This window comes from Phoxinus phoxinus, assembly GCF_949152265.1.
Source record: "Phoxinus phoxinus genome assembly, chromosome: 12".
Lineage (NCBI taxonomy): Eukaryota > Metazoa > Chordata > Actinopteri > Cypriniformes > Leuciscidae > Phoxinus > Phoxinus phoxinus.
In genome coordinates, this window is record NC_136887.1 from 14361811 (window position 1) to 14389629 (window position 27819).

At 37.9% G+C, this 27819-nt stretch overlaps 1 protein-coding gene across 1 annotated transcript; it reads right to left on the bottom strand.

Annotated features, from left to right (window-relative positions):
- Positions 1-1284: 1284 nt before the first annotated feature.
- nr3c1 (nuclear receptor subfamily 3, group C, member 1 (glucocorticoid receptor)) lies at positions 1285-27473 on the bottom strand. Its single transcript, XM_079631189.1, has 9 exons — positions 27126-27473; positions 24210-25312; positions 7897-8051; positions 5677-5793; positions 5244-5528; positions 5020-5164; positions 4732-4862; positions 4436-4593; positions 1285-3239 (listed from the first exon to the last, which is right to left on the bottom strand). The coding sequence occupies exons 2-9, from the start codon at positions 25301-25303 to the stop codon at positions 3087-3089; spliced, it is 2238 nt and encodes a 745-aa protein (XP_079487315.1). The 5' UTR covers positions 25304-25312; positions 27126-27473; the 3' UTR covers positions 1285-3086.
- Between the last annotated feature and the right edge of the window lie 346 nt (positions 27474-27819).

The following is a 27819-nucleotide window of genomic DNA, read 5'->3' on the forward strand; positions in this document are numbered from 1 at the left end:
CGCTTAAAAAAAACTAAAACTACGATCTACCTCGATCGACGCACCCCCTGAACCCCAATAATAAAGATGGACAGTGACATAGACATTTATAGTGGCAGCAGTACGCAGGGCTCTGTGGAGGTGGAGGACTTCTCTCCTCCTGAATCCCCAGGGCTAAATAGAGACAATAGATGGAGGTGCAGGTCCTCTGCCCGATCTATTTGAACCATTAGCCACTGCCGTGACTGTGGAGGAAAACATGGACGAACCGGAGGCCGCGCGGATGGGAGAAGTGTCAGACTCAGAATGGTAGGTAATCAGAGAAGAACAAAAACCCTTCTGCAGGCAAAAGTCCGACCTGAAGTTAGCATAATGTTTTTATTCATAAACGTCTAATTTTGCAACAGATGTGTCCGTGGTGGATGGCCAACCGCCCGGAGCCAGAGTCTAGCCCTGGCAGCATCGCGGGGAAAGATATGCAACGCACTTGAACTATTGCACCACGAATACAAACATTTGCGTCCCATGATTGCCTCGCTCATCTACTACGCAATATCAGTTTGACATGTCTGTCATTGGAAAGATCCACGTGGTATCATGAATAATTAAGAGACAGTGTCTTCTCATAGGATATGAAAGCTCAGTCTCATTAATTAATAATTATGAGAGACCGATGAGTCATCAAAGCACGTACAGTGCACTGCCACCACGATGAAGATTTTAAACCCGGAAGACGAAAATAGCGGATAAAAACTCAAATTTAACCATTTCCCCCCTACTATTAAATCTAACAGATACTAACATTGTCTTCAATGGTGTTCAATACACCTACCTCTGTTATAATCTCAGAAAATGTGGTTTAGGGTTTCATGGCCCTTTAAATATGCTAAGGTAACATAGTTTCTTTTTTTAATAATTATATATATTTATATATATATATAAAAAAAATACATTATTGAACTGTTTACCTACACGTGTTAGAACTAATAATAAAAAAACAGACCATTTTAACTCCATTTTAGTGGAGTTAAAATGGTACAGTCAGAGTACCAATCGCGTTATCAGTATCGAACCAAATCGTGAAGAGTGTATTGTTACACAAATAATGATCATTTATTGACTATTTTTTTTACCTCTTTGTTAGCTGAGTCTCACCCCATAAGAGGTAAGACAACCAAGTACATGTTGAAATGGCTGACAAGGCAGCCTGAATCACTGCATGAAGTTAAAGCCCACCCCAACATAACAGGCCACTCCTGATTCTATAGGGTCAAAGAGAACATTTTATTAGACATGTTGCAAAAGTTCATGTAAATACATCTGTTTATTTGTATCATATATATCTGTAGGAACAGAAGAGCAAAGTGAAAAGTGCTGCTCAGATATTGATTAGAATTTGAAAATAAGTGTTGATCGCTATATCTGTACCACACAATGCAATGCTAAGCAGCTTGAAGCTGGACATATCATCTGATTTTTATTCATGTATTAAGATGTATTAAGCTTCTGCAGAATCAATTTTAAATATTCTTATCTATTCTTCTCTCTTCCCTCTCTCATGAATACATATACCTTTGACAGCTGTTTAGACAAGCACAGTTTTAGATTGTACAAATTGAAAGCAGTATATGTTTGGCACAGAAATAACAGATTGCAACGATACAGGTGAGTAGAAATTCCCAGAGTTAACCATGCTCCTGCGCCACAGTTTGACTGAATGAACCATCAGACAGCCAAGGTTAGTTTTACGGATTAGTCTAGACCTGATTAAAAAAAAAAAAAAAAAAAAAAAAAAAAGGTTAAAAAACATACGCCGCTGTACAGAAATCGAACGAATCTGAGAAGTGCTGCAAATATAAATGAAATGGGCCTGAGTTGATGTTTGGTGTAGCTGAGCACGATTGTACTGGATCTGACAATTAAAAACATCTGTTTGTATGAATTCAGAAGGTTATAGGAACTGTAATCTGCATCCTTTGTTTTGGTTGTATACAGTGGCATTACTATGTAAGCCAGCTACAATAAAGGAACAATTACGACACACACACAAAAACAAAACCGACAAAAAAATGTTTCACATTGCATAATTCCTATATGAATTAACAGGTGAAATTAATAATAAATGGCTTTCTCTGACATGATGAATACATCTATCTGCAGAACAAACCTAAACCAGCCCCTTTAAAGCATTTACAAGGAGTGAAAGTGCTAGATTTGCATTTCTCGACTGACCAATCAGTGTAAAAATAATCGTTAGATGCATCTCCATGTCTTATCAATAAGGATCACTTCTACTGATTACAAAGCTGCCAAAAAAAACTAAAACAGCCGTTATTAAAATTACAAGTGCAAGTGGGTATAAAAGTACAATCAACTATGAAGAAGTCCTAACACAATGGGTGCCAGATGTCTGGTGTGGACGAGTCGAGAGAACGGCTAAAAAGGAAACAAGCTAAAAAAAAGGCACATATTTTCCCTTTTTCTGTATATATGTAATTCTGTTAACGACATGACTTGTTTTAAAACAGTGAAGATATGTTGTTGTTATACAAAACGCATTTCATTTTTTCAAACCAAGCTGAAGCCATTATCTCTGTACATATTATTTGAAATGATTATTTGAAACTGTTAAAAAGTATGATATCTGAAGATAATCTGACTTAAAAGAAACTATATAATCTGCGCATACTGGACTGTAAGTGCTGTGGTGCTGCATCTGCTCCAAAAATAAAAGATGTGAGGAACTCTAGTGATCTTAGACAATTGGATTTCTTCTACAGATAGTTGATGCTGGGAGTCAAACACCTGAGACGACATGTATGGGATAACCTATCTGTGAGATTCACCGTTTACGTCATTTCAACAGTTCAGCCATTGGTTAGCTTTTTAGAACCTCTCTAATTACCCGTCTCTTCCTCCGACTCCACTGTATTCTGGTCAATCGTGGAGTTCTGTGCTGGGTTGCATACTGTCCTGCCCCTCACCCTCACCCTCTCCCTGCGCCTCCCTCTCGCTCTGCTCTGCCTCCCTCTGCTGTCTCGGGTGGAGTGGGAGTGAGGGGATGGGGTGGATGTTTAAGGCATTGTGTCCTGCTGCTGGGACGAGATTCACTTCTGGTGAAAGAGCAGCGCCTTGACACTCCCGGCTTTGAATTTTGGTAACTGATTGCTGATGATCTCCGCAAGCATTTCGGGAAACTCCACGCTGAGGGATTTATTCACAAACGTGAAGAAACAGAAGTTCAGGAGTCCACCCACCATCTGAAGAGACACAGAGGGGTTAGAGATTCAAACTTTGTAAACAGGATTTGTAATGCACTTACTTGTATTTCCGAGTGATAGTATTGGTTAATATCTTTTTTTTTATGTCTCGGTTTCATCAAATGAAGAGTTAATTTAGAAGTGAGGTACATTTTGAAAGAAATTACTACTTTTATTCAGCAAGGATGCATTAAAAGTGTCTTGAATTTTTTTTAGTGGTTTTCACAAAAATATTAAGCAGTACAGCTGTTTTCAACATTGATAATAAAAATAAATGTAATCATATTAGAATGATTTCTGAAGGATCGTGTGACACTGAAGACCGGAGTAATGATGCTGGAAAATCAGCTTTGCATCAGGAATAAATGACATTTTAAAACATATTACAATAGAAAACAATTATTTCAAGCTGTAATATTATTTCAGTTTTTACTGCATTTTTGATCAAATAAATGCAACCTTGGTTTTCTTATCAGACTACCGTAATATGTGCTGACGAACGTCACAATGAAAGGCACATCAAAAAATAAGGCCAATTATGAATTTGTGTTGTTGAAATGATCATTAATGCAACAAAAACATAAACAATAGACATTTGCTCTGTTTCAAAACCTAGTGAGTTGCCTCAGTAGCTGCATCATAGGAAAACTCCAGATGTGACGGCTGTTTCAAAAAGCAAGAATAAGTATTACATGCTGCCTTATATGATACCTCTTCTAAGGTAGCATAGTATATCTACTTTGCAGTGAAGCGAATCCCAAAAGGCATTAGCAAAAATTCAGTGAAAAAAAATCCATCCAACATTAGAGGATTACTGAAGATACTGAGGAGTATCATTCAATGCTGAAAGTATCAATTAAAAATTATTTTACTATAATATATGGTATAAAGCTGTTCTTTTAGTAATATTTAATATAGTGTAGTCTATTATCTAAAATATAATAAAAATGACCCCATATTTGTGTGTGCCATGTATTTCCACGCGTATTAGAGCATTGCATCATTATCTTAGCAACATGCAATGCTCTACTGGGATAAATTGCTGAATTGAGCCTTCCGAGCGGTATTCGTATGATATATTAGTCCATCTCGGTTCGGATGCTGCCTATGTAGACAGTAGACAGCCAGGCAGCTCACTAGGGTTTGGAGCAGAGCCATACTTTTCTATGTGCATTATTTAGGATACACTGCATTACATCGTGCATGGAGTCCAGTAGCTTAGTGAGCTGATAGAATCGCTGCCAGTTCTGGCTGGAGTTCTCCTCTCTCTTCACGATGGCCTTGCCCAGTTCTTTAATGTAAGACATTCGTAGCTCATCAAACACTGACTGGCTCTTCAAACCATCCTTCGGTACTGAGAAACCACAGAAACAGAAAAAGGTACAATGATTTTGCTTTGTTAAGCTCATTTGACACCAAGTGAATACATCTGGTTTCTCAGGGGACCTGAAACCATATATATTATGGATCAATGGCTTCTAAAGTAGCTCACCTGTGCTCAGGAGCAGAAGGACTTTCATGCACAGGTACTCCTCATTGGACACTTGCAGCCTCACAAACTCATTGGAGATCTTCAGCATCTGTTCGCACTGATCATTCATGTAGGGCAACTTCATCCTCTCTCTGTGGACAGAGACAAATAACTCTTATTTGTGCTTATATGAGCAGTTCAACTTCCAAAGTAAAAGATGTTACTATAAAACGGATAGTTACAGTCCTTGCTAAACATTGGTGCTTATTGCTTTGTTAAAGCACGTGGCCTGTTAAATGAGATGCATACTCATTGATCACTAGGTCCGGTGCGAAACACAGCATGTTTCCGTTACACTGCTGGTATGATCTCCAACCTAGTCCAAAAGACATGAGGAACAGCCAGGAACTTTGCAGGAGGGTCATCTGATCGTCCAGGTGAAGGTTCCGGAAGCCTAAAAAAGGGCAAAATAGAGGTTTTTAGTATGTTCTGTGATCGTACACAGGACTTTTTGAAGGCATCCTAAGTTGTACCTGGCAGAGCTTTGGCCCATTTGACCGCAGAGATGACTTGCCGGCCGCCCAGCCTGTTCAGAGTGGTCATGAGACGGGTGGACGTGTCGGGTATGGTGCTGTCGTATCCGGCATAGATGGTGTCCGGCTCAATGGCCTTTAGTAGTGAAAGCATGGTGGGCACCAGCTGAGGCATGGGTTTGGGTACCAGTGCCCGGGCCTCGGGCAGTGGGGGAAGATTGCGCTCTGGAATCGTCGGCTGCTGGACTACCTTGCCTGTTTGACGCCCCTTCTTGGTTTTACGGGCTGAGCAGTGAATGAGGAAAGTTTGCAAAAGTCAGTTCTCAAACCTGATGCATTTCCCTTGATTAAACTTTACGTTTGTTATAAATCTAGACTGACATTTGGGTACACACTGGTATAATTATGTAATAAGTGCAACATTTTGTGTTACCCTCTAGGTTCATGCCTGCCATGAGGCATTTGCGGAAACGACAGGCAGGGCAGTTCTTCCGGCGGATTTTGTCAATGATGCAATCGTTCCGTCCAGCGCACAGGTAATTGTGTTGCCCTATGAGAATCAAGTGTAGTGTGGATTAGACAGGGTGTCTCTCAAAAACCCCTCATCATGCACAGGAGCTGTCAAACACTGTCCTAAAACCCACTGCATGAATTTAATGCTTTTTTAAAATGAACCAATATGCACAATGAACATTTCTGCCACTAAAATATATGCTAATTAACAGAAGTTCTTGTAAAATCCTTTTCAAATGATTTGTCTGCCTATTATCCAAATGCATTTCCTCAGTCAAGCAGAGACACATTTCAACACCCACAGAATAAAAAGGCGCTTTGACCGATGAATGACACAGTATGAGTCATTTGAGATAGACATGCAGTGAGAAGTCAGTTCATGCTGGAAGGACGTGGTCTTTAACTCTACCTAATCAGGTAAAGAAGGACAGAGCCAAAGAATATCACATATTTTTGTTACCACCACTGATTTGTCTTGTATTGTAGTGTACTTCAACTACTTAACTACACACTTTTACATTTTAAATCATGTTTAAACAATCTTTAAAGCACATGTAAAATGCTAAATATTAAAGCAAATGTAAAATACTTGATAATAATTTTCACTGTAGTGTATTTAATTTTACAGTTAAAGTTTTAAATGTACTAAAATGCAACTTAATCATTACAAATGTATAAGTACAGATATATTAAAAAAATACATGACGTGCAAATTAGGTGGGCGATATACCAGTAGACACGATTAACCGGTAGAAATTTGTCAACCGGTCTCAAACACATTTTGCATGTAACCAATCCAGTCAACGTGCAACATATCATTATTTCTAAGGATGCTGATTTTTGGAAGGCAGCTGTCTGACAGGTGAACGGGAACATGGTTTGATAATGTAGCCAAGTCAAAGGCTAATCATATCAATTACCGTTATTTGTGTCGACTTTTATTAAAATTGTGAATGGAGCCTAGAAATCATGCAAATATAGCTCCCTTTATAATCACTAAAAAGCTGCCACTCATCTCAGTGCGCGATCTCACAAAGTTGCGTTATAATCAATGAAGTTGTCTACACTGCAATGACTCTTATTTACATCATGTGATTCATGTCTATTAACTTTCTTAATGAGAGGATATGAGAGTGTGCAGAACTCGGTGCTAAACAAAAACTCTGTTTTTAAACGGTGAGTGGATTCTGAATATATTACACACCCCTGATTGGTCACTGCATTCAAAAGATGAGCAAACATGTCTGTGATTGGATACATTGATCACAGCTGGAAAAACACATAGTAAATAGAAACATTTGACTTTCTCCAGAGCACAAATGCGCACTAGCCGATATATTGGCCGATAAATCTAAATCCAAATCTGTATATAATTTTTGATAGCCTGATTACAAAGTACACACATATGCACACCTTTTCAGGGGGTGCTTAATAAACTGGTAAACCTTATACCCGTAAAACGACTCGATGAGCTGTCATACAATGCGCACTCTCACTTTCATTACTGCCGTGATACCGTTAGGCCTATCGCTGAGGAGACTGTAAGCTGGATCACGAACAGTTGGTAGTACAGATCCATCTTCGAGTAACAACGCCGGGAGTAAATGAAGATAGCCATGTTCATTCTTACATCCAACTACAACGACATTCTCGTCAGTGCAGCAATGGCGAATGTGTACAACTCGCTGTGAACATCATGTGACGTCACACCAGCCCCATGGCTGAAAACAGGTCGTTGGAAGGCACTGCTTATAATTTATGGGGATTAACAAAAAAAAAATGAGTGGGTGGATTTTTATTACTATAGGGTGGTTGTGTACACACACTGCCAACACACATGTACAACACACCGCCGTCGGTATATGAATGAGTGAATGAATGGGTGAATGTGAGGCTATATGTAAAGCGCTTTGGTGGCCATGGGTCTGTGAAAGCGCTATATATAAATGCAGTCCATTTATGTCCAAACACCATGCAAAAGTGAATTTTGCATAATAGGTCCCCTTTAAGTATTTATATAATAAGTACTCTTTAAATAAAATTTAAAAATTAAATGCTCTCAAAAATGTTCTCAATAAACACAGCAATGGCCGCCCCACAGATATAAAACAAGGAGACAGATGTATCAGGACTTCCTCACCTTCAACTGCTCTCTTAAAGAAGACTTTACAGCTTCCACAGGTGAGGACTCCATAATGGCAGCCCGAGGCTTCATCCGAGCACACCAGACAGATCTTGTGTACGCCGGTGCCGGACTTTCCAACAGCCGAGGTTGTGGCAGTGCTGTCTTCAGGCCTGAAACACAAGAATATATGTATATTGATGTACAGGAAAAAATATTGTTCATAGATTTTAAACAATAATTAATTAACATTGTTCAATGGGAATGACGAGCCAATACAAATTAATTTCTTTACCACTGAAAACATGATTCTGAAAACAACATTTTCATTGAAATATCTTTACCATAAGAAGTTAGAAGCCAGTGCAATGATTACGAAACATAATAAAGGATGTTAGACTGGCCACCAGGGGGCGACAGCTGAATGTAGCCAAAACACTTAGCACTGCTCCACCTCCACACTGGCTGCATGAAGCCACATTTACAACGCCTACACGCATTCAGCGTGAGAAAAAGACCGAATACAAGAAGGCCTTCACAGCGTAGTAGAAATAAAATAAACAGTGGCTTGCATGCAAATCCATCAAGTGAAGCAAAGCAAAAAGGAGGAGAGCACAGTTGCATATCCTCTTTAGACAGCACAAACATGTTTCCATGCAAGAACAGATAACATCTGCTTTTATAACATCAGCACTCAGCGATGTAGCTCAGTGTACAAATGCCACACTATTAACAGCTGTGGTATCATTGTGATTTACTGCGTAGAAAATGATACAGGCTATAATTACATAGGTGCATACCTATGACCCAACTGGTACAGATTTTGTGATATCATTGGCACTACAGTTGATATATTTGCATGACGATGAGTGCTCACTCAGGACTGCTTTAATGTATTCACACGTGAGAGAAACAAAGAAACATGGAGTAATGTGAAGATACAGAACGAGACGTGTCCCAAACAAGTTAAGGCCAAGCAGATCATGTTTGGCACAAAGCGAAACTGGCGAAACTTCTTTTGTTTACAGTAGTTAAGCAATGTCACAACTAGCAGCAATAATACCGGACCCAGCTGATATGTATGTAATATTAGTTTTGCTGATTTAAGTCTATGATTCACGTTACATAATGTGAAGTTGTTTTTGCACAGATGCCTGATTTATTGCTGTGTTATCAATAATCTTATCTTTTGGTTTGTGTCCATCAAGTTCCAAATAAATAATCAAATACGATACCTGTCATTTAAGTATTTTATTGATATTACTACTAGACATACTACATGGTTATGCAATACCGGTATATAAAGTACACGGACATCTATTCTTATCGTGATGCATTTGATTGCCCCTAAAAAAAGGTGTTGTTTTTTTACACTTTATTGAGCTAGTGTTAATTGGTCATGCTTGCAGTTACATTTAATAGCATCGAGTTGTGTCTTTCAGGCTTAACCTGTTCTCTATAACTTAGAAAACACAGGTCAAATGCAGCCCTGAGATTCATTTCAATGAAAGTTCTCAAAAAATATGGTTACTCTGGACCCAAAAATAAAGTTTTTGAAGAGCCCTACTCTATTCAGTGGGTCAGCATTACAGAAAAGCTGTGTCAAGTACCACCACCTGTAACAGGAAGCCAAATGATGACGAGATGTAGGATTATTAGGGTGGATGTGGAGCTACATTAGATTTCTGAAGGGGAAAAAAAACGATTAAAGTCACAATAAAACAGAAGTAGAGACAGCTTCTGTTCTGAGAAGTAAATGTCCGTGAAACCGATTATCAGAAGAAACAAACAAATTGTGGGCCGGGGACTTGGTGGGGGGTTCTGTGCATCAGTTGTTGATTGGATGTTGAGAAGTGGGCGTGGCCTCAATGGGTTTGAGTGACTATATGATTGGAAAAGTCCTGCATGCGTCACCAGACAGAAGTCTGTCGGTTTCAATGGAAGATCCAGTTATAACACTTTCGATTAAACATTACAAGCAGTGTTTCCCACTTCCCAGTAATTACCTACACTCTGGTTGGCCCGCCACTGTCTAATCTGTCCCGCCACAGTTTCATAATGAAACTAATTTATTTTGATACTTCTAATAATAACATAAAAAGCTATTTCTTTGGCAATGTATTTATCGAACAAACTAAAATCGAAAGCGCAATAAGGCTTGGTTCTCTTACCAACCTGTGATTTAATTAAAGAAGTATGTTGTGCTGTGTGTTTCAAAAGGGAGCGCACACTTTTGCTCATGCGATCAGCTCGTGATCATGTGATTTCAGTGTCTCAGAATGGCTCAGTTCACAGTGAATGCAGCAACTCTCTGCATAAGCTGTCCGTTTAACATGCATTTTGGGAATGCAACAGGTACCAGTTATGAATTATATTCACATTTTCATAACTCACAACATTTTTGTGGACATATGATTACAGCCGTTCAATGTATGGAGACTCATTTGTAAACCTGTTTCACAGAAACAGCAGTTTTCTGCTAAAATAAAAGCTCAACTGCTGTCTTCTTCTTCAAAAAAAAAAAAACCTTAAAAGGGTTTATCTCTTGCAAGTGAAGAAATTAATTTCCCTACTATAGCGTGAAGTAAAATATACTTACTATGAAATAATCATCTTTCATTTAAATTGATTTTAACAAAATATGGCCACACTTTAGATTAGGGCTATGACTTTTGCCTCAATAAACTTCTAAGTACTGCTTATGAATAGGTAGTAAGGTAGTTGTTAAGTTTAGTGTTGGGTAGGATTAAGAGATGTAGAATAAGGCATTAATATGTGCTTTAAAAATACTAATAAACAGCCAATAATCTAGTAGTATGCATGCTAATATGCAACTAGTTAATAGTGAGTATTGGACTAAAGTGTTACCCAAAATATTACTACTTTAGGGATACTACTAATAATAAAAGTATTATTATTATATTCTAATTGTTTGTCTTTCTGCAACATCAGTGTGAATGTAATGTAGACTGAGACGCTTTATCACAACTACAAACAGGTTTGAGTCCACTTTAAAGTCCAGGTACAAGTCAATGCAAAGACTTTGTTCACTCTCCTCAATTTGCACACCGAACATGGGCAGGTCTCTTAATTTTGAACTGCATATAACTTTCAAAAACATGCATGGATGAATAGTTTACTAGATCTATAACATGCATTTAGAAAATAGATGGTGAATTCAAATTTTAATGCCAAAGTCAAACAACCCGACCTTGAAAAAAATAGGAAAGAATATGTATTTGCAAATGATGAGACATCTGTGGCTAACATCCTACTCTCTCCATCTTCTGTTTACTTATTTATAGACTGCAGTTGATGTCCACAAAACACGTGACTTCCTCCACATTACAGTACATATCTATCTAATGACGTATTGATCGTTCTCTTCAGGCCCTGCCATCATCTAGTGATCACGGTGGCCTGACAATCTCACATTTAATTAGTTTATGGGGCAACTTTTTAATTGTCGGATTCTTGATTAGTCAATTTGTTTTAATACCTTCATTATACCTTGAATGGAACATAATGACATTTTGCAAAAGTTCATGAGTTTTAATCGCCCGTTTATGACGGAAATGCCTAATTGTTGGCTAAAGTCTTTAGTCTCCCAGGATCGGAGAGCAAAAGCAGCAATAAAAAAAGGGAAATGGTTCTTACCCTGAGGAGAAACGCATGAAAACAGAAAGAGGAAGTTCAGCGTGCCATCGCTGCTTCTGACATTCTTTTCAAAGCCTTGAATAAGTTCTGATAAGATTACTGCCTCATGGATCAGGCCGCAAAGTAAAAACCCTCTGCATTTTAAACGCAACAATTCTTAAAGGGGGGGTACAATGGTGTTTCATGTATTCAGAGTTGTTTACAGTGTTAAAGAGATGGATTCTCATGCTAATAATGGCCAAAGTTTGAAAAGTTATTTTGAACGAATAACAGAGAATTTCTGTGCTGAAAATCATACTTCCGGGTTGCAACACGTTTCGGCTGGTTTTTTTCTATCGTAGATCTAATGACGTAGACCAGAGTGGAACTCCTTATATGAGCATTGCTCTCGGAAAAGCGCGTTCACGCACACGTCCACCAGAGGAGAGAAAGACCGCGCTCATCGACGCGCTACTACCGGAAATTATCATCAGCAGCGCTAAATAGGAATGGTTGATGTCAAGAATGTCTCCAAAAAAGTGTGTTTTGGGATGTGAGGGAAAGTTTACCTTGTTCAGCTTCCCAAAGAACCCAGTGTTACTGGAACAGTGGATGCAGTTTGTATTTCCGGGACAGCAAAGGAGTGTGGCAAGTGCGGTTTTGTGTTCTGGTCATTTCAGTGACGAATGTTTTATTAACAAGGCCCAGATCGTCGCAGGATTTGCAAACCGGTTGCAATTAAAACCTGGCGCGGTCCCAGTGATAAAACACCCCATTCATGTAAGTACAACGGTATCAGATTTATTTCTCCCGCTTGACTCTATAGCTCCGCCCACGCCCAGAATCAAGGACCTCGGCTTTTTCCGGATAGAATCGGAAAGCTGTATTTTTTTTTAGAGGTCGACCGATTCATCGGTTTTGCCGATTAATCGGCACCGATTGTTGACTGGTGGAACTATCGTTATCGGCAAAAATATATACCGATAGTTTTTCCTGGTTGCGTCCATTGCTGGAGCGGCTGAGAAGCGCACGCTGTCATTCATTACACAGTGTAAGAGCTGAGAAGGGTCTGCTGGCATGATGCAGTACAAGAGCGGCCTCTAGAGGTGTAATAAAAACTCGTGCCTCGTGTTGTTTATTTCGACACGTGATGCTGCGTGCTGCACTGAGAGCACTGCGTGGAGAGCGCTGACATCAGATGCGCGTTTAAAGCACCGACAGCTCAAATGTATGTATACAGTACATTTTGTCATATCATTATAAAGTGATTAATTTGTTGACTAAATGCTGCATTAGTAGAGAAAGAACAGCACAACAGTGTGTTTGTTTGCCTTCGAGGCTGAGAGGACGCTAACATTAGTAGTACCTCAAGCGGTTAAAACACTGACAAACATAAACGTAAGTCCGACCCAAATGTTTAATGTCACAATTGTTACCTCTATTTGCATTAGTTCATATCCAGCTGGTCACTTTTATGCATTAAATATGCAGAGAAGTTGCATATTTAAAGCTAGACGTAAGCAAACTGATAGCCTATGTTAATACAGCCGACAGAAACATAAACGAATCAGAAAAGCATTCGATTTCGGTTATTTATTTTTTTCATCTTCACTTTAATACAAATTTTGTTACTTTTTTATTAATTAAGTTGGCTTGAAAAGAACAGTTAAATAGTTACATTTTGAATGTAACTGGTTTTATTTGTTATTTAGAGTATTAAGTTACTTTTTGTTTCAGTTTGAATGAATGTCTTTTATTGACTTAAATATTTATTCACATTTATATATTTATTTCATTTAGCATGTTTTCATGGTTCAATACCGTTTTTTTTATTTTTATAATAAAGTTTAGCACTGTTTTACTTGGAGTGTTATGTTTGTTTTTATCCAGTATCAATTTTAAAAACTATCGGTTCATTAATCGGTTATCGGCAAGTATGGCCCAACCTAGCTATCGTTATCGGTAAAATCCACTATCGGTCGACCTCTATTTTTTTTTATAAATATGATGAAACTAAAGACTTTTTGGAGATATGAAGGACGCACTATTACTCTATAGGTACTCAAGATTAACATGAGATTGACTGAAACTAAGTATTTTACCCCCCCTTTAAAATAAAAATACCAACACATGATAAATTGTTCTATTAATATATAATCACGACACAAGAAGCACCATCTTTTTTCCTTTTTTGCACAGATGACTCATCCTGTTTGTAAAAAATGTAAATGTAAGTCGCATTTACTTTGAAACCAGTCTAACCACATTGGTTTGCTCAACCCGACATACAGTTACATGGGCTGAATTCTCAATGAAAGCGTCACGCACCAAGAGGAAAATGTTCGAACTGTTGTACTCAATATCAGAACGGCTGTGATTCGGCAGTAGGCGCAAGGCCACAATATGTAGCATATTCTTTCATTACTTTATACTTTGGTTTGTCCTTCAGGTCTTTGAACGCATGCAGTTTAGACTCTTTTATTAATTACAACGTGGGTGTTTAAGTTTCGTTGAGTCGCGCCGCAGGCCTCCAGTGTAGACGCGGGTTAAGCTATGCGCAGCCCAGCTGTGTTGTAGAAGAGAAAGTAGGTCAAACCAATGGCACTCAGAGTGTTTCAGGCAGCCTGATCTCTGTGTGCTAAAGCACTTATAACACAGAGGTGATTTACATCCATTAACCACTTTTGCTGACAGTCAAGATTTCTGCTCTACCACACCGAGACAGTGGAAGAGTGAGAGAGAGAGAGTGTGTGAGACAGAGTGTGAGAAAGAGAGAGAGTGTGTGTGTGAGAGAGAGAGAGAGAGAGAGAGAGAGAGAGTGTGAGAGTGTTTGAGAAAGAGAGAGAGAGTGTGTGATAAAGAGAGAGAGAGTGTGTGATAAAGAGAGAGAGAGAGTGTGTGTGAGTGAGAGAGAGAGAGAGAGAGAGAGAGAGACTGCCCTCTTTATGGCTGTAGGTAAACTTAAGTTGGCTGCTGTCCTGTGTCAAATATACAATGACTAACCAATCATATCTCATATTCTATATCAGTAATTCACAATATTTTGGGATCCGTACGATTTTAATGTTTTTGAATGTCACTTGGCATTTATTTGACCAAAAACAGTAATATTTTGAAATATTATTACAATTTAAAATGAGTGTTTTCTATTTAAATATGTTTTAAAATGTAATTTATTCCTGTGATGGAAAAGCTGAATTTTCAGCATAATTTCTCCAGTCTTCAGTGTCACATGATCCTTCAGAAATCATTATAATATGCTGATTTTCTGCTCAAGAAGCATTTCTTTTTTTTAATGGCATTAGTTGTGGAGAAGTGTGAGTTAGAAGAGTAAAGAACTGTCACTGCTGCATAAATCTCTGCTGCATCCCAATACTTATACTATGCCCATATAGAATTTATACTGTTTTTGTGGATTAAAAATATACTTTTGAGTGTAGCAGAATAGTAGGCAAGCTTTGGGACATCCTCCACATTTAATTTAATTACATTTTCTACCGTTTTGGAGAGAAATGTAGTAGTACGTTGATCTGCCAGTCGTAGGTCTTTCATGCAGAGAGACTCTCCCCATGTGTTTACAATTTGCAATTAAAATTTAATGACCGAACGTATCATAACAAAAGTTTACAATGCTGTTGTAGATAATGTGGATAACATTGAATAAATATATTTTCGTCAGGCTAGATACTGATAATTAATCACTCAAACCCCTTTATCTAAACCTCTCATCGCACATAGTTTAACACTTTTTATTCGTGTTTGTAGTTCTAATCGAATCCTCATCCAAAGCGCAATGGGTTGTGGACAATATTAGCCGTTAGAATGTGTACTGATCTGCATCTAACCGGAAAAAGTAGACCATCCGGGTACCTTTGGAAAACTCCTTTCAACGATTTGGGACGTACTAATTCAAATTTTGAATACAATTTAAGACTGACAGCATGCAAATTGGGACACAGTGGTCCTCTGTCTGGAGTATCTCTGTTCAGCTACAAGTATAATTATGGCTGTCACGATAACTATTTTTTGTTGTGCAATATATTGCACCAAAATGAATTGCGATAAATGATATTATTGTAATTTTCAGACCATGACAATATGACAATATAATAGCATAATAAATGCAAGTACACTCTTTCAAAGAACAAAGAACGTTTTATTCTTATTCTATTCAATATTTTATCAATTTAGACATTGGAATCGGAATGTGAAAAAATATATCCTAGATTAATAAAACAAATAAATAATAAATACACTTTTGTTAACAAAAAAGTGCAAGGTACAAGAACTAGATCTAAACAAAGTTAACTAAAACAAAGCAACATGTTAAAAAAGTCAGTTTAAAGTGTCTCACACACAGGCACAGATGCATCAACAGGCCATTTCTGATGCCAGATCAGTTTTTTAATTGTTAGGCAGATTCCGAGAAAGGAACACCAACATGTTTACCTTGTGGCGCTTAAGGCAGGATCTTTCTTGGGTAACAATGTTACCAGCTGTGGTGGGATGGTTATGGTTTAGGTGAGATTTTAGGTTAGTTGTGTTGCCTCTTTTCGTTGCCGCTGTTTTAAAAACACAGTCGACATACCGGCTCGTTCACGTTAATTGGCTCTCCTCTCTCATTCGGCTTAAAGCCAAAATGTTCCCACACCGGAGCTGAAGATTGCGGCTTTGAAACCAAGTCCATGTTGGACTTTTTCTTACTAACTGGCTGTAGAGGTCACGAAACATAACACTTTATAACACAGTGGTGTCCGCTCTGTGTGTGTGTGTGTGTGTGTGGACTGGAGACGGAGACGCTGCCTGAGCCCCGCCACCGACACAGAGCAGATAAGAGGACCGCGCGATCGACTTAAATGTTTGTGACATTCATTTTTATGTAAAAATTTTTAATTATAAAAAAAATGATCAGTCGCACTAATCAAATTGCATCTGGCCATGGAAGTAAAAGCACCATGTGTGATTGCATTTGAGTAATACACAGCTGATTTTCTTTAGGTTCAGAGCACTTTAATGGACAGTCTGTTTTACTTTTGGTGCCTTTTTTTTCTTTTTCAGAAACGGTCTATTTTCACTAGTCCAAAGGTCCTCAATGTGGGGCTGGTTATGCAGAGTTAAAAATACTCAGTGGGTGTGAGCTGGAGGGAGCAGAACAGAGGAGAGAGAGACCAGGAGGAGAACAAGCTACTTATTCACAGCTGCCTGAGAGTGCCATCGATATTGAGCCAAGAATGATTTGAGCAAAGCTTTCAGGAAGAATGTCTGAGTCACTTTAAATCAAAGGGTTTGGCTTAATTAGATCGTCATTTAAGATGGATAGTCACATAGGAGAAGAGATAGAAAAAAATGCCGCACAACAAAAGGGGTGTGAACCGACAGCATGTTTGCGTGAGAAATGTGGCGCCACAGACCTGATACCAACCGTGTTTACCGCATAGCGTGCACACAGGAGAGAAAGTCAGAGACCAACAAACAAAGAGAAAGACAGCTCCTGTCTAAGCTGGCTGCAAGCCATTAAATGTCACGCAGGTTGGGACGCAGTCGCAAACAAACTCAACTCCCACTCAAAACCTGCAGACCACAAAGGCCTGATAATTGAGTCTACATGTAAATTAAAGATGAAACCTCTCTTGTGTTTCACCATCTGTCCCTCCTCTCCATGGTTGAACCACTGACTATTTTCTGTCCAGATCCACTAACTACTTAGATGATTTTAAGGTGCACTTTCAAGTTATTGTGACATTTTCCTAAAAAAATTAGGCCTATTCCGTATATTCCGTACAATGAGAACATTTTTTTAGGACGGCTCTTGGTTTTATCCATCAGAAATTATAGTGAAATTGATTGTGAAAAAGTGGGAGCAAAACTTTTGAGGAAGCTTTTTGACCCAAGATGTGGAGACTGAAGGTCAAGTTCATCCTTGAGAGCATCTCAACATCACTTTTTTTACGAATCTAGTTATTTGCTCTTATTGCTGTAACTCAGGTGTGTCCAATCTTGATCCAGGAGGACCTTCCAGTTCCAGCAGAGTTTAGCTCCAGGCCTAATTAAACACACCTGAACCAGCTAATCAAGGTCTTCACAATCTTTAGGAACTTCTAAGCAGGTGCACTGAATAAAATTAGCAGTAAATAACTGTAAAATGCTACGGTAAAAAAAAAAACTTTTAATTGGTTAACACTAGGGATGTTGAAGTTAATCGATGCCGTCTCAGCAACACCTGAACCAGCTAATCAAGGTCTTCACAATCTTTAGGAACTTCTAAGCAGGTGCACTGAATAAAATTAGCAGTAAATAACTGTAAAATGCTACGGTAAAAAAAAAAACTTTTAATTGGTTAACACTAGGGATGTTGAAGTTAATCGTTGCGTAGTAATAGACCATAATCGATTATAGCCTACTGACATTTCTCTGACATCATTCGTCACATACACGCTTATCTCGCTAGCGTAAAATGGCGGAGGAAGGCGAAACACAAAAGCGAGTAATAAAAAAATGCACCCACCAGGGCCATACCCACCAACCCAGCAAACACAGAACGTTGGCACAACGTACCCAACCTTCTAACAACGTTTTAACAACATGGCCAAAATGCTGCAATAACTACGTTGTGTGGTGAAGGTTGTTACAGCGTTGTCATAATGTTAACATTAAACCACCTTTCAGGGCCATTGCTTAAGGTTGTGCCGAGGGTGTCTGGACAACCACTGGACGACATATGTACTCGTCACTGCCCTGAAGCGCGAAAATCAGCCTTTAATTTCAACCAACAGCTGGGCCGTCTCATTCAACATCAAGCATGGATACGTGAGAATTGCGTTCAATTTACGTCCTTAGCTAAATAAGATACAGAATTATACAAACACAACCTACAACTTCCTTCTCTAATGTGACATTTATTTGAACATCTTCTGGTCAGGTATGACACATTTTTAACTTTATGCCAAAAGTTATAAGCCATAATGAAGCCAAAATGACTAATGATGAGTAATTGATTTCAGCACACCTTGAACAGGCAGCGACTTAAGCGCGTACTTGTTGCACGTTAATGTTTTTTCCTTTTTTTGGAAACGCACAGATAATTTTTTTTTTGTAACCGCTCGCACACCTGTTTATTTTTCCTTTGATTTGTCGTCTCATTCGTTTCTTTGCTAGATTTTCTCATGTCTGCTCATGCTATTTAACGTTAGTCACTCCCTGTATATAATATGTTTTTTTTTGTTCACAAATGTATGACTTTTGGAAGTGCAATTTGATTACCAGTTTTAATAAAGTTAAATTATAACCTACTTCATTTTTACTTTTCAAAGTGTACACTTGCAGGTATTGATTATAATTAATTTACTGTTAGGCCCATAAATAATAATAAGGATAAACAATATTTAAAAAGTATATAATTATCTAACATATGACTAATTAAAAATTAATCACAAAAAATAACATGCTAAATGGGGGATATCTATATCTAGCATATAAAAAATGTAATTGTAACGTTGTTACAATGTTGCGAGCACGTAGCGACGTTGCCATAGCAGAAATGCAACGTGCCACAGACGTAAATGTGTTTGCTGGGAATGAGGTCCCCGAGGTCCGGACCTCTGTATTTTTTCGGTATAATAAATGTGAAATAATTAGCCTAATATTAACTTACTTTGGTGCTGCATAAATATTGCACAACGCAAAGATTAGCCTACGACCTTCTCATCTGAGCTGTCAGCGGTCTTACACCGCTCATCAATGTCAAAATGTTTAAGATGACCAATCAAGTCAAAAGTTGGCGGGCTTTATTTTGACAGAAGCCGCTGAATGCTGATCACGAATTCCAGCGCGACGCTTCAGTCATAAAGTTATTGTAAAGTGTTACCAACGGGTCATCATAGTTTCAAAAATGCAGATTTTTCACCACTATCACTAGCATTAAACATCTTCTGTATTTCCAGTTTGTATTGTGGATCATTCATTGCAACATTTAACCTGATTCTCATGTTTAAGATTCTGCTATCGGGTTGTACTTGACAAATAATGAACTGACATAGTTTTAAAGCTATTGCTATCCAAATTTCAAACGTCTTAAAATGCACATAAGTGGACCAGAGGAATCAAACTCAATATAGCAAACTCTATATTGTGATCTCGGTAATTATAAAACCCTGCGTAAGGCCCTGGCACCCACTATTTTAAAATTTACAGCGTGCGAGCGAGGCTGTGACTGTGACTGCGCAAGTGTGTGTGCGCGCGAGTCGAGTGTGTGTGCATGTGAGTGTGTGTGAGCGTTATTGTAACTTAAGTACACTTGACAGTTTCATGCGCTTTTAGTGTTTACTAGTGTTTGTTCTAAATGGTCCTGTCATCCACTGTGTTCAGACTTGAGTTGTGTTTGGTGTTTGCTACATTCAGGAAGTGCACTTTCTTGGAGCAGATAAAATAAAAAGGGAGTTCATATATCTGACTGCTTGTATTCATTGACGAAAATGTAGGTATATGTGCAGTAATATTGAAAAGTGAGGATGCAACGCATCGTAATATCGAATCGTTGACATGATAATCGTAATCGAATTGAATCGTGAGACCAATGACGATTCACACAGCTAGTTAACAGTAAGCTTCCTTACAATGTTACATAACTGTAGATCTAACCTCGATTAATCAGTGTTTTAAACTTGTTTTTATTATTCAGTTTGGGTATAAGTATATGGTGTTGTTTTATAATAAAATAAATATAGAAAATAAATATTTGTGTGTGCTGTAAAGTGGTTAGAAAAATTAAATCGGAATCGGCTTAAATCAATATCGGCAGGTCAAACTCAATGAAAAATCAGAAATCGGAATCGGCCAAGAAAATTGTAATGGTGCATCTCTAATAATATCGATCAATCAGTGTTTTTCAACCATGGAAAGAGGTGAATAAAACTGCAGAAGAACAATTATGTCACAGAACGTTACATTTACCTCAGGAAAGCCATTTAATGACCAGCACGTTAGTTGACTAGAAGAAAATAGCTATAAGAGAGTATTTTGCTAAATATGTGCACTATATTACATATTTATAATATTTTTACTTGTGTCATTACATAAGTGTTATTATAATAAAAATAGGGCTCTCTGTATGTTTATTATGTGAGATATATTTTTTCTTGAGAAAAAATAACATGTAGACTATCTACTGTAGCCTTCCTATTTATCCAAATAAGTCAATATTGAATCAAGATTGAAATCAAATCCAAGAATTTAAATCGGGAAAATTGTGTTAAGCAATGATACAAACAGTAGCCTACCAGTCATTGTACCATGTAAACATTGTAACATGTTGTCACTAAACTTAATAAAATTCAGTTTAATTACCAAATGTTTTGACAATCACAATTACACCTATTGTGATGCAAGTTTTTCTTTTTTACATCCCCGCAATCCATCCGTTTCTCTTGTGCAATTTAAATATTGTGATAATACCGTATACCGTGATAAAAGCTCAATCAATTACCGGTAATCGCAGCATGAAAATGTGATACCGGCACATGCCTAGTTTAGTAGTTGTGTGAATGACACTGTGTACCAATATATTAGTATTTACTTGACTTTTAAGTTTTTTATTTGAAACTTGACTTTCAAGTTTTTTATTTTTATTTATTTAGAATTTAATTGACTTTCTCATTACCACCTGTTTTTGGTGGTTGTCAGTATATTACAAAGTATAAGTGTATATTAACATTATATCAGTTAATGTAATATCAGTTAATGTATTATGTAATACGTTGTTTTTTCCCCCTGTAAATTTAAGTTAAATCTGTAAAACCTAAAATGTTGCTACCGTATTTTTTTACGGTAAATTTGTGGTAACCACAGCTGCCGTTTTTTTAAACCGTAAATTTCACAAACATTTTTTGCAGTGTGTGTTGGAGCTCCTAGAGAAAGATTAGACCAGTATTAATTTAGTAATTATTTGTCAAATCAAATAATTTTGTATATTTCAAATGAGTTTATGTGCATATCCTTTTTAATTAGATTTAGTTTGTTTTAAATACTTATATTTAGCTTATATATTAATACTTCTATTTAGCTTATATATTTTTAAATACATTTTAGTAATTTTAGTACTTCAACTTAAAAGTATTATATTTAATTTAGTTGTTTAAGCAACATATCTAATTTTATGTCAAATTTATGTAAATTTCCATCATGAAAATATTTTTTAATAAAACACTGTTATGGAAATGAATGCTGACAAATAAAAATATTTTATCGTGCGCACGATTTTTTATTTTGTTCCCTCGATTCGCTAAATCGTGTGGACGATTTACTCATTTGTTTCCTTGATATATAACATGTGTGCACGATATAGCAAATCAACTCAACAAAATAGTAAATCATGCGCACAATTTAGCCTAATATTTTTTTTCCTGCATGTCATGTGCGGGTCTCCGTAACAATGCATTAATGTTTTTAAAAAAGAAACACCTAAACAGAATAGTTGCGTGAGGTGAAGCTGAAGAGTGAATGAACACCAGTAAACTGAAGCCCGTTCTATATGACGCATAGGAGATTAATAATCAGATATCCTATATATCAACATCATAAACGTAACATTACAACTTGTATCAGCACAAAAAGATGCAAATGTGAGTGAACTTGAACTTGAACGTGCTGCCAGAAAGTGTTACTCCTGTCCCGTTGGGGATGCGCTCTTTCTGTTTAACACACTGAAAAGAGGGCAAATAAAGCACAAAGATTTCACAACTTTCTATAGTGTTCTTTTTATAATGTTATATGTCAGATTGGCAGATCTTGCAATTAACTGTATCAGAAAAAATAAATATATTTTTGTAAGTTTTATAATCAATCGTCGCTGTCACGTGCACATCCCTAATCTGAACCCAATGACTCTGACATTAGAAAAACAATCTTTGTGTTTATTTTAAGCATCTAGCAAAAGCTGGACTATGTGGGTGTGTCACTAATGGCCCGTTCACATGACAAATATGCAGACACTTCCTCAAAGACTGTATGCTTGACACGTCACTGGCAATCAATCAAACTGCTGCAGTTTTGGATGAGCAGGTTTCGGGTCGAGCTGCAGAGACCTGCTTTCTGGAGATCACTCAGCTATGTGTGTCAGTTACATAAACTCCTTGATATAACTACAGTCGTCTTCAGACTTCCAGTAAACACAAAATGTTTTTTATATTAGAAAAAGAAGCACATTAACAGATTGCTTCTAAAGAAGTTCTGCCCTACTATTATGCCCTCGGAGCACATTTCATTTGATTAAAATTTATGCTCACACAAGTCAGAGTTTGCAAATAGTTGAGGAGAGATAGCAGTAAAAAACATGATGGAACATGATAGTGAAAAAGAAAATGGCACGGTACTGTCTGCATGTTCAGTGTCAGATATTGTATCCTTGCATTGTGACCTTACAGCATTTTTAAGTAGTTTAATACTTTGAGTAAAACTGTAACAAACCAATAATGGTACAGTAACTGTTAGGCTAATTTAGAGAGCAGCACTGTCTTCAAAAATCAGCGCTGGTTTTTTTTTCCTGGCCTGACCTCCATTTCATGGCTGTTTCTTACTGGAGGAAATGAATGGCATGATTATTCCCAGAAAAGATACACTCAATATGTAATTCTTATTTTGTGCATTCTTTTCCTCTTCATTACTGAATATATGTTTCTGCCAAAACTACTAAAATATAATTTATTTTAGGAATAACTGAGTGTGGTTCCTATCATTTTTTTATTATTATTGTTAACTGAAACCTTTTTTTTAATTATTAATTGAAATAAAGCTGCAATAAAATAAAATGCAAATTCTGTGCATTTTGGGCACTTTTTGTGTGAAATCATATTTATTTTGAGCAGCGCAGCAAAAATAGACTCGGCGCCGAAACCCGCGCTTCACTGCTGCTCACGCGACGCTCCGGCTTGACGCTCACACGCTGCTCCTGCTCACGGGTTTTCAATTCATTCCTATGGAAGTCGAGCTTCACGCTCGCGCAGTGCATTTTGGGATTGACAGCGGACCGGAGAAAGCGTTGAGACAGGGTTGGGCAGTTTGACTTTATGCAGATATCAAGCTATCTTGAATGAATCATTTATTAGATGCACGCCGGTCTGTTATCAGAGGGACATTGACTTTACATTTTCACACCCCTAAACATGATGCACAACAAAGCGAACTGTGATTGGTTGCGTTACATGTCAGTCAAACGTCTGCTTGGGCGGTCCTTGGCCAGTGAAAGCTGCGATGGAGTCCAGACCTTCTGCCGTCAGTCTGAAGGTCTGGCTATGAGAGACTACTGGAGTGCCATATTGCAGAGCTTGTGTAAACATTCACATAGCTACGATCGGATGCTTTCTTAACTGCTGTTTTCTCACCGCTGTCATTTCGGTTGTGTGTTTTATTGAATTATTGAGAGGAAAGCGCGTGGGACATATTTACATATTCATCTATGTAATCTACTCATCACAATGTGATCTATTCATCACATATGCCGCTCTCAGCAGTGCAGATGGACCTCAGCACACCAAGATACATTTATAATCACCAGTCATTTATATGATTCTTCCATGATTTCTTAAGATTTCAAATCATTTCTAAGACTTTTCCAGGCACAAATTTAAAAAAAAAATCCATGGCACTGGCCATTTTCATCCGTAACTGAAGCACTGACCATCCTGGTGGCTTTCATGGCTTACCTGGCATAGGGGCTTGTGTAGTTTTTGGAAAAGCATTCGCTGGCCCTCTGTTGCATTCCGCTTGCATTCCCGAAGCCGTGGCCCCTGCTCCAACTGTCTTCTGAAGAGGTCAGAGGGGTGTACACATTAAAGATAGGCTTCTGATCTTTCTGCTGACTGACAGCAGCTGTGGACGGGCCGGCTCCAAAGAGAAAGCTCTGTCCACTTGAAGTGGTGACACCACAAATGTTTATAGGTGTGCTGTGGAGACCAATCTGACAGTAGTTAGTGCCACCGACGTTCTCCTTTTTGATGACCCCTGGAGTGCACAGCTGGATTATAGAGTCCTTCTCTTCTTTCACAGTGGCCAGGCTGGTGGTGGTGGAGGGGCTGGAAGTGCTCATGCCGTTGAGTGTGCTGCTCACCGAGATCGTGGCCTTTGAGTCCCTCTCTGTATTTGTCGACAAGTCTCCGAGCAGAGCATCTTCGCCTATGGTGGAGAGGAACGCGTCATCTGCCACATAGAAATCAGAGGGCGATCCGTCCAACTCAAAGTCCTGCAGGAGGTCCAGAGTGTTATCACTAAAGAGCTTATGATTGCCAACATCTACATCTTTCCCCATTGGACCAAAGGAATCTTGGTCAAGGTCCATATCACATTTATCCATGGGAGAAAACTGCTCTGTTTTTAAAGGAAAGAGATTGGGGTCGACTCCACCAATCATGGAGTCCATTGAAGGGGAGGAGCTATTGAGGTCTGCAATGCTGGCCTCCAGACCTGAGAAGCTGTCCCCCAAAGTGAAAGAGCACAGGGCCTGTTGTTGTTGAGCCCTCTGCTCCTTCCCAACCGCTTTGAGATCTGAATCTTCCATAAAGAAGCCAAGAGTGGAGGTGGTGTGCTCCTCCAGAGTGGGTGAATTGCTCAGGCCATTGGGAAGGTCTGCGGAAACTGGCTGCATCAGCGGACTGGGTTGAGGAACCATGGACGTGGGAGCGACAGACATGGCGCTTTGTATTCCGCTTCGTAAAATTCCCTCAACTGGGCTGTTGCTGTAATCCAACGTATTCAAACGCTCATCTCTCTTGGCGCCGTTCTTCAGTCCTCCTTGATCCATCTTGCATTACTGTGGTAAAACAGAACAAAACAATTATATTTTTTAAAACACCATAAATACCATCACTAAAAAAAGCATTGTTTACTGTTAGCAACATGAAAACAAAACATGATTAAAAGAGGTAAAGACAAAAAATGCACCAAAAATGCACCACGGTAACAAGTAACAACTTTTCGCTTTGAAATTATTTATTTTCAGTGTTGGAAACAGTGCTGCTTAATATTTTTTATAACCTGTGATAGGTTTCTTTGATGAATACGTTAAAAAAGAACAGCATTTTTTCAAAATAGAAATCTTTTGTAACAAATTACAATATAGCCTGCACTACTGTTCAGAAGTTTGGTGTCAGTCACCAGTTTTATATATATATAAATTAGCCTAATACTTTTATTCAGCAAGGATTAGTTCAATTGATAAAAAGTATTAGGAAAGATTTCTATTTTGAATAAATGCTGTTCTTTTTTTACTTTTTATTGATCAATGAATCCTGAAAAAAGTATCACAGGTTTCAAAAAACTAGGCTATTAAGCAGCACAACTGTTTCCAACTTTGATAAAATCAGCATACTGTTTTATGATGGATCATGTGATACTGAAGACTGGAGTAATGATGCTGAAAATTCAGCTTTGCATCACAGAAATAAATTATATGTGAAAATATATTATTAAACTACAAAACCATTATTTAAAATTATAATAATATTTCACAATATGAATGATTTTTCTGTATTTTTTATCAAATAAATGCTGGCTTGATGAGCATATGATACTTCTTTCAAAAACATTACACGTAGTACAAAATACTACGTTTTCTTTCCAAACTTTTGACTGGTACGTACAGTATATTCACTTATTCATATTATTCTGTCTTGATTTTTTTTCTGCGTATTAAGGGCCTAAGCTTCACCAAGGCAAATCCCGTAGCCTAGGTGTGTAAGCAAGAATATTTTACAATCAATCTCATTCTGATTCTAAAATAGCATAGTTGCTCACATTTACTCGTAAATCGGCAAAACTGTGGTAACTTAGTATAAGCCACAACAATAGTACTATTGTATGACGTCATACAAAATGCAACAAACAAAAAGACCCGCGAGAAGCAGCCAGGACTGTTTTGCATACACACCACATAAACTGTAACTATGTATGCTTTGAAAATATATATTTTGACATTGGATGAGTTATCTATATATAAATGTATTAAAATAACAGTAACACCGTTGGACAAATATACGTCTCGTACTTACTTGAACACAGTAGCCTAATTATTAAACTTATTTATTAAAGTGGATGTTTTTTATAATAAGTACCTCATAAAATATCTCAATATTTAACGTTATAAACACTATTTTGTCCAAAACGCCTCATCATCTGCAGCTGAATGCGTGGAGCTTACATCTTTCGACTATTATTTTAATAAACGGATAAAAATCCAAATGTGTAACGTTAAGTCTCGCGCTGCTCTCGCGCTCTTGTAGCAGCAGCAGCAGCACGAGCGCGCGCGGATCAGTCAGTGACACGCACTGAGGCCTACTCACACCCACTGCTAACCCACAGCAGACAGACGAGTCAATCACTTCAAATTTCAACTCTGAACCCTTAAATAACGTGCTATACATATGCAACAGCCAAAACAGCGCATACATCGCCATAACTGGACACCAAGAACTGTTTAATGGCGTGAAAAACAAGTCGCGAGATCAGTCAGAAACGACAGTTACTAATTTAAAACTAGTTGCTATACTTTTACGCTATGAATGCGTATGTTAGGATCCAGAAGAATCCTAACAAGGATTAACAAGAAACAATCTGGAAATACGTACCTTTTGATATTTACGTTCCTGTTTTGATAATTTGTTGCATCATCTGACATTGTTTTTGTGTAGAGGTTTCTGCTGAAAGCGATTAGCAACAACATGAGCCTTCACCGCAGTCTGAGGTCGTTTCAGAAGAGCAAGACAAATCGCTAACTGCGTGAAAAAGGTCGCGGGTCGGATATCGTCCAGCGTTTTAGTCCGAATTCATAACCCCATCTGGGTAATCCAGGCAATTTTCTCATTTTCGGCCATGAGAAAAGAGGCGTGCCATAAAACCCTAAACCATAAAAACATTCAAAATGGAGATTACAGTAGAGGTCCGTGGCGACACTGTTTACAACATGCAGTGCGACCTATTGGCAGTGACGAGTTATTACATCTCGACTTTTATTACAGTGACTTCACTGGGTGAGATGAGAGTAACCTCGGTGATATCACCATCATAAAAACACACACACACTGCCTTCTCTCTCTTCACTCCTTCTATTTCGGTTGTTCTTCTGTTTCTCTCATTCATCCACACATTGGCGACGTTAATATTATTACATGTATGGGTCATTGACAAATAAAGCTTCAAAAATGTGTTTTTTATTTATTTTCAATACTTATGTAATGCATTTTTTTTTTTTCATGAACAATGTGTCTAAACAAGTTTCAGTTGTTCAATGACATTTCAAAGTGTTTGCATTCTTTTGTTGTT

Excerpts from the sequence above, each read along its gene's own strand:
- nr3c1 (XM_079631189.1), bottom strand. The coding sequence starts at position 25,303 with ATGGATCAAGGAGGACTGAAGAACGGCGCCAAGAGAGATGAGCGTTTG. Across the intron at positions 5,794-7,896 it reads CTTTAAGAGAGCAGTTGAAG|GGCAACACAATTACCTGTGC; the intron begins GTGAGGAAGTCC and ends TGATTCTCATAG. Across the intron at positions 5,165-5,243 it reads ATGGGCCAAAGCTCTGCCAG|GCTTCCGGAACCTTCACCTG; the intron begins GTACAACTTAGG and ends GCCCTTTTTTAG.